We start from the raw sequence: 8,647 nt of genomic DNA, 5'->3' as shown, positions 1-8,647 counted from the left end.
GATATTAGATGTTGCGTCATTGGGATTTTTGTATAGTCTGTTATGTAAACGGGTTGGGCCTGTCCTCCCGTAGTTATCCACTAGGGTTAGAGTATTTAAGATGCATGCATCATATTTTAGTTAACTCTGATATTAGCTTGTAACCTTAATCATGCCTCTACAGTAGAAGTTCTTTGTCGAGCTCTTCTGAGGCGTGACTTTTAATCATTCAACATATTTTTGAATCATCGATGTGTTCTTTGCTTTAATATGTTTGACTCTAAACGATATTTTCAAGGATTTACATCCTAACAATTGGTATCAAAGCAGGAGACTGTTTAATCTATACACATCTCTTCTATTTACAAAGTTAATAGGGTTTCCATTATTATAGGATCTTGTTCCATCGTCTTCATAGTACTTTTTACAACACACAGTGATCTTGATATTACCCTATAAACTATCTTAGTTTACACGTCTAATTCTTAACAGGTATCAAAGTAAAATCATCATGCAACACGATGATTCTCAAATCATCTCCATCAATCTTTCCAGAAACATTGGATCAACAACAAGGATCCCAATTCTCTTTCCCAATGAATATGAAGTTTGGGCACTTCACTTTGAAGAATATGTTCTTGGTTTAGAAGACAATAGCTATCTCATCTAGGAAGCAATCAATCTGGCGGCTTTTGTTCACACTGGAACCAGAAGAGTTATTAAAACTTAGAAGGAATACAACCAGCTGCTCCTTGATGTAAAGGATAAGAAAGAAAAGCTGATCAACAATGTTAAAGCAATGAGGATCATTAAATTCGCTTTTCCCGTTGATACCTTTCGTCTAGTTAGTTCCTGTGATACTGCTAAAGCCATTTGGGATAGGCTCAAGGAACTCTACTCCACTGATGTAGATCTTGAGCACATCACTCAAACCCTTTTGCTTTCTGAGTTCAGCGCTTTCGCACAAAATCCTGAAGAAAGTTTAAGTTTAACTTTCAATTGCTACAATCATATTCTGAGTAAGATGATGAAACATGGTATTGGACGAGAAGTAATCAAACAAAAAGTTACATTCATGAACGGGCTTAGATCTGAATGGGTGGCAGTGGTTTCTACTGTCAAGGCGCATGAGTAGTTTAAAAATTATTCCTTAGCCAAGCTTGTTAGGATTTTGAGGGCACACGAGAGTGAGGTGACTAAAGAAGCGAAAGTTGTTTCTAGAATGGGATCTCTGGCTCTTGTTGCGAAAGGCAAGATGGTTGCAGAAGATAGATATGAGTCTGATCAATCTGAATGCGAGCTTACGAGTGACGAGTTTGCTTTAATGGTTTCAAACCCTAAGAGGTTCGCAAGGAAAATGTATCCCTCAAACAAAAACCGAAAATCGCAGGGCAACTACATCTCTGAAAAGGTGAAAGAAGAGAATAAAAGCACTTCTCAAAAGGATGAAGACAAAAAGGAGAAGAAGCTCATGGGGGACTCTGGCTATGACTGCAACTATTTTCATGGAAAAAACCATTTGGCCAATGATTGCATGCTGAGAAGGTTAAACGAGAAGAAGGAAGGAGAAGATAATGACGCTCACCACATGCGAAAGCTAGAAGAGATTAAGAAGAAAAGAATCCTGATAACTCTTTGCCTGCTTTATTTGTGCGGGAAAATGCAGCTAAAAACGAGTTTGGAGGAGTTGAAATCTGGTCAACAGACTCTGAAGATGATGAGGGTCGCAGGCTCACACATGGCAGGGTGTTCATGGAGAAAGAAGAAAATTCGCGATTTAGAGGAAGATGCTTGATGGTGATGAATGAAAGGTCACAGATGAATGGAATGCCACTGAGAGTGAAAGAGGAGACAACAATTGTTTCGCAACAAGACCAGTTCCTGAACAAATCAATGAGTGCGAACAGTTGATTAACAAGGTAAATCTAATTCTTGAAACTCTTAATATACCTGTGTCTAGATACAAGACTGAATTAAATGACCTAAAATTCACTTTTTTAAGCATTAGTGATAGTTTAAAAAGAACTCGTTTGACAAACTCTAATCTAACTGTTCAAATTAGCAGGGTTTCGTCGAAAAGCGATGATAGGCAAATGTGGATAGAGAAGATCGAGTTGGGTTTGTCTAAGTCTAGGGATCAATTAATTTATTTGCAACAAGACAATTTGATGCTTTTAAAACAACGTAACATTTTTTGTTTGATTGCTAAAAGCCTTTATTTTAACATTACTCAGTTGCACCTTGATTGTGAGATTGGTATGAAAATTCACAAGATGATTTTACAATTTCTTGAATTAAAGGAAGATGAAATTGACGCCGATTGTTATAAGTGCGAACCCATCATCTCGTCTGATGAAACCTCTGATGCTTACAGAGTTGGACTAGAAAGAATTGAATCATACATTAAGCCCAAAGATCATAAAAATATGTTAAAACAGATTTTGGACGAAAAAGACAAGAAGCAAATAAAATCTAATACTATGCAGAAGTCCGATTCATTGAGCGCCAAATTAAGTTCAGAAAACAAAATTAATGTTAAAAGTACATCTGAATTTGATGAGGACAGTGATATGTGCGAAATTACGATAGAGAATGAGGTGGATTACTCAGAGTTTGTTAAAAATGAAACTGAACCTGCGAAAGCTTTGATTTCTGAAAATTCAATTGAGTTCGCAAGCATTTCTCAAAATAAGCCATAAATTTTAAAAGCGAAAGCAGCCGTTTTTCCTAAAGTCCAAACTATACCTAATCAAGTCTTTCAAACTAACAGAGTGGACAAAAATCAAATTGTTGAACTGACGTCCATCGTCAACGATGATAACAAAGATGGTTGCGATGAGTACTTTTGGTCAGCTCCAATAGACAATGCAGACGAAACGAAGGGTCTATCAGAAATGACCTCTTGGAAGGTGAAAGGAAGATATATGGCAGAACCACTAAACAATCACTCTAGGTTTGAGAAAGGAAGTCCAAGTGGAACAAAGGATGTTCAAAGCGAACCTCAGTTAGTGAAAGACGAACCTCATGCAAGAAAGACAGAACTCAAGGCAAACATTCATAAGTTCTCAGAGCAACTTGCAGCTCAAAAATGTTGAAGTAATATGAGATATCAAAGAAATCTCAATGAAAGGAAGCAATTTTGGCAATCACAAAATCCCAACTATGTTCGCAATGAAATTTTTTCCAATCGAAATGCGAAAGCTCGCTCACATGCAAACCCCAGTCAATGTTCACACTATCACTCTTGCAATACGTAGGAATCCAAAAGGAACTTTGTTCAAAACCTTCTTTTTCAAAGAAACCTATGGAGAAACCAAAACCTCATCAGTCACAACCCACCAAACCTTCATCCAAAGATGTTAAAGGAAATGGAAAGTTAGTTTCGGATTCTGATGCTCTTACCAACAGATCGACTACTAACTCAAAGAAAGTTGAGAAAGAGTTCGTAAAGAATAAAAATCAAAATAAACAAAAACAATCTTTTCCAAAAGAAACAAACGCAAAAGATAAAATAAAAGTTTTCACTATAACAAAGAAAGATAAAACCACATTAGTTAAATGTACTTATATGGTTGATCTTGGAATTACTTTTCCATGTTCTGTAAAAGGCTCACAAGGACCCAAGTAACTTTGGGTTCCTAAATCTGCTTGATTTTCGCAAGTAATATGTGATGGGTAATTTAACTCTGAATGGTACATCGACAGTGGTTGCTCATGTCACATGACTCGAAGGAAGGAGGAATTGCAAGAATTTTGTGCTCTCAAAGATGGTGGAAATTTGAAATATGGAAAAAACTCTTTTGGAAGGATTAAATGTTATGGGATGATAACGAATGGAGATTTTTCGATTCATAAGGTGGTGTATGTAGAGGGTTTATAGCACAACCTCATAAGTGTTTCACAGTTGGTTGTGGGGACAGACTTAAAAGTCTCATTTGATGACGAAGGATCCGAAATCATAGAAAAGAAGACGAAAGCAATTCTTCTAAAGTCGAAGTACAAAGGTGAAATGTATCCTTTAAATTTGAATCCAATACGAGGGAAGCCTGCAATTTGCTTGCTTACGAAAGCTCACTCAGACGATAGCAAGCTATGGCATAGAAGACTTTCGCACCTCAACCTCAAAGACATCAACAAACTTGTTCTTGGTGATCATGTGCAAGGGCTTCCTCTTGTAAGATTCAACAAGGATCATTTATGTGCAGCTTGTGAAATGGGGGAGAAAAGCAGAAAAAGTCATCCAATGTTAGTAAACACGAAAGTCATCGAACCTCTAGAACTTCTACATGAAAGTTTCGGTGGTAGTAAGTATATTCTTGTAATAGTTGATGATTTTTCACGTTCCACTTGGGTGTACTTTCTTAAATAGAAATCTGAAGCCACACCAAAACTCAAGGACTTCATAAAGCATATTAAGCTTAAATTGTGAAAGCTGGTTCGCAATATTCGCAACGACAATGGGCTGGAATTTAAAAACCAAGTGTTTGAAGAATTTCTTGCTGAAAAGAGAGTCTCACACAACTTTTCTGCTCCATACACTCCACAACAGAATGATGTAGTTGAAAGACAAAACCGCTCCTTGTGCGAAGCTACAAGAACCATGCTGTCATTCGCATGCATACCTCTTTATTTATGGGCGGATGCATCGCAACTGCATGCTTTACCCAAAACAGATCCATCTTGAATAATCGATTTTCTATCACTCTTTATGAAATCATCAATAATCGTAAACCAAACGTTAAGTTTTTCCATGTATTTGGTTCCAAGTGTTTCATCTTCAAATCCAAGGAACAACGAAAGAAATTCAATGCGAAAGATGACAAGGGTATCTTTTTAGGATATTCGCTGACTTCTAAGGCATATAGGGTTCTTAACAAACGATTCAAAAAGATGGAAGAAACCTACTATGTCACGTTTGAAGACAACTACTTGAAGAGGATTCATTCGAATGAGAATCAAACGAAGGAAATCTTTCATAAGCCAAGTCCAGCCACGATTCCTCTAGCCAACTTGTATGAGGAATTTATGTTACTTTTTGATGAGCCGGAGAAGGCTATTTCATCCGAATCAAAAGCAAATGACAACAAAGATGACGAATTGATGAAAATAATGAACAATGTTGCGTAGGACTTGCCACAACAGCCACCACGTGCGAACATCTCTCAAGATATGAATACTACATTCCAGGGGGAGAATTCTGACTCCAATGCACGTTCTCAGGGGGAGCACTCTACACCACAAGATACAAACATTCCATCGCAGGGGGAGGATTCTACTTCGTGTTTCACTTCCAAACCACCCTCTGATAAAAATAACTCACCACCAACAATGGCTCATTAACCTCCATTCGTAGGAAATACTTCAATTCCTGGTGAAGAGGACTTCTCGTGATTCGAAGGGGAGAATAAAAATGCGAATGATGATTCGGACGTTCAATCAGAATTTAAAGATGTAAATGATGAATTGGATCCCAATTATGATCCACACTATCCACCACTAACCAAATGGACCAGAGATCACCCAAGAACCCAAGTGATTGGTGAATCTTCAGCAGGAGTCCTTACGATATCTTAGCAAAAAGTGAAACAAACTGCATTATTCTCTAAAATGAAATTTTGTATGTTTAACTCATTCGTTTCCTAGGTTGAACCCAAAACTATTAATGTTTCTCTCGATCATTCTGATTAGGTGCAAGTGATGCATGATGAACTCAATGAGTTTGAACGAAATAAGGTTTGGAGGCTAATTCCCATTCCACCCGATGCATCTGTTGTAGGTTTAAAATGGGTGTTTCACAACAAAATGGATAATGAATGGAATGTTATAAGAAACAAGGCAAGACTCATGCTCAAGGGATATTTCCAGGAAGAAGGCATCGACTACGAAGACACTGTCGCACCTATTGTAAGGTTGAAATCTGTTCACATGTTCTTCGCATATGTAGCGCACAAGAACTTCGAGGTATTTCCAATGGACGTTAAATGTGCATTCTTGAATGGAGAAATAGAAGAGACTGTATACATGGAATAACCACCTGGGTTAGTAAATGAGAAGCATCCCAATCACCACTACATCTTAGACAAGGCTGTCTATGGTCTGAAGCAAGCTTCGAGAGCCTGGTATGAAACTCTCACTCGTTTCCTTAAAATTTCCAGATTTAAACAAGGTTCGGTTGACCCAACCATCTTTTGCCAGAAAGAGGGTGACCACTTGATGATCGTGCAAATTTATGTTGATGACATCATTTTCGGTTCTACGAATCCCAGCCTAATAGCTGAATTCTGAAAGTTGATGGAAACTAAATTTGAGATAAGCTCCATGTGTCCAATGAACTTTTTCCTTGGATTGAATATAAAACAGGGTCCGGAAGGCATTTTGATTAATCAGGAAGCGTATACAAAGACTTTGCTCACTAAGTTTGGCATGGTCGGAGACTCTAAAGCGAAGGTTCCAATGGCATACATAATGAAACTGACACCATCTTTAGAAAAACCAGCTGCTGATATGACCCTTTATCGTCAGATGATAGGATCATTGATGTAACTAACAGCTAGTAGACCAGACATTATGTTTTCCATTTGTTATTGTGCTAGGTTCCAAGCAAATCCTTGCAAACCTCACATGGTGGCCGTCAAGAATATCTTCAGATACTTGAAACGAACCTCATCGCTTGGCATATGGTATCGTGCGAACTCAGGCTTCTTCGTACAAGCGTTTTCGGATGCTAACCTTGGGGGATGTGGATTAGATAGAAAGAGCACAACTAGAGGATGCTAATTTCTCGATGACAAACTTGTCAGTTGGCAATCCAAGAAGCAAACGTGTGTATCCCTGTCAACAGCTGAAGTTGAGTATATAGATGCTGCCTCATGTACATCCCAGGTCATTTGGATTCAAATCCAACTTCGTGATTATGGCTTAAGCATGAAACGAATCCCACTATACTGTGACTCCAAGAGTGCCATTCGTATTTGTCACAACCCAGTGCAACACTTAAAGACGAAACACATAACACTGAGGTATCATTTCATTAAGGATCAAGTCGAAGATGGCACCATTCAAATTCACTTCGTAAGATCCTTTGATCAGTTAGCTGACATATTCACAAAAGCCTTTCCTGAAACTACCTTCAATAGAATTCTTCAAGGCCTAGGAATGATGGAAGCTGAAATCTATTCCGGAACAACTTTCGCCTACATAATGATTACACAGCGAATCGGTGCGAACGTTCGTAGTAATTCGTAGTCCACTGTTCATTCGCAGTCTACTTTAACACTACGAATCGGTGCGAACGCTTGCAGTAATTCGCAGTCAACTGTTCATTCGTGGTTTGGATTTTCCAATATCCTTTTGTACTTTATGTATATTATTTCTTATATTTATTTCGTTTTCAATCTTTTCTGTTTTTAATTATTTTTCAGAAAATCTCAAAATACAAAAATATTTTATTTGTGTTTATTTTTACTTCTTTTATTTTCACAAATCTCAAAAACACCAAAAATATCTTAAGAAGATCATGGAGGCACATATACATATCATATCTCAATTCCTATGATGGGGCAGGTATAAATCTCTTTATCTATGTATTATCTAAGTTTCCCTAGAAGCATGCTGTTGCATGTTGCCCGAAGCCTTAATCGACTCGAAGTGAAGCCTTAATGAACCGATTCTACTAATCGTTTCTTCCCAACCAGGCTGTTAAATTCACATTAGTCATGAGCTACCTTACTGTTCTCACTTTGAGTTAAGAGTTATCTGCTTGGTCACTTTCGCATAGCAGATGTACTTTCACTTCTATGGAACCACCTTCTCACTATTCCACTGCCTTCACACACATGAATGCAACCCTTGAGACTCTCAGCAATACCACTAAGGTTGATGGTTACACAACATTTGTGTTAATGATCTTAGCTTTGTCCACCATGAACTGAGTGAAACCCAAAATCCAACAAGCTGAAATGAATTGACGGTGAACAATTAAACGTTCAAGATTTTCACCATGGAATTAACGAATGCCACTTTTGTGGTTTGTACCATGAAATCTCTTTTTCTTTTGCGAGATCTTTATGACGTGTTCTTATCCCAAGACAGTTCCCATAAGGTGCAGTTTTTTTTTTGAGATTTTAGAATTTAATCTTGTCACCAAAATAATTCAAAACCTACTCATTCAACTGACTACACTGGTCACACGAGTACTTTGCTCAAATCTTGGACTTATGTCAAGTTTCATAGTTTGGATGAAGATGAAGCCACCTTGTAAGCCTACTAAAAGATGCCTTTCAATGTTTCTTATCAAACACTTGATTGTATTTCAACGGGAAACCACACAGACACTTCTTAGTGTCTTTTGACTTCGAAGGAATAGATCTATGCCCGGGATCCACAGTTTTGTGTCTTTAGTTAGACATCACAAAATCTCACATAAAAGTGTTGTTTTATTTCTTTATCTTTGACACTCTTGCACGAAAATCTTTGTGATTTTCAAAAAGTCTGGTTCGTGGCACTTACGTTTATTTTCAGGTTCGCAGTTCAACTTATGTTCTCTTAAAATGAAATTCATATTCATAAGAGACTGGCGAACTAAAACTGCGAAAGGGGCAATGCTGACGTGACAATTCTTGTCGGTAAGAATTCAAATGGGCGCGTGAAATTTTGAATGGACATCTAC

The 8,647-nt window shown here is 37.7% G+C and overlaps 1 protein-coding gene across 1 annotated transcript; it reads left to right on the top strand.

Annotated features, from left to right (window-relative positions):
• Positions 1-5,676: 5,676 nt before the first annotated feature.
• LOC145066693 (putative mitochondrial protein AtMg00820) lies at positions 5,677-6,009 on the top strand. The gene has a single exon (XM_079013972.1). It carries the CDS (start codon positions 5,677-5,679, stop codon positions 6,007-6,009), a length of 333 nt encoding a protein of 110 aa, XP_078870098.1.
• The last annotated feature ends 2,638 nt before the right edge of the window (positions 6,010-8,647 follow it).

This window comes from Lactuca serriola, chromosome 8 (assembly GCF_051521515.1).
Source record: "Lactuca serriola cultivar US96UC23 chromosome 8, Lser_US96UC23_V15, whole genome shotgun sequence".
In the NCBI taxonomy this organism is placed as follows: Eukaryota; Viridiplantae; Streptophyta; class Magnoliopsida; order Asterales; family Asteraceae; genus Lactuca; species Lactuca serriola.
This window is presented reverse-complemented; position numbering and strand designations above follow the sequence as displayed.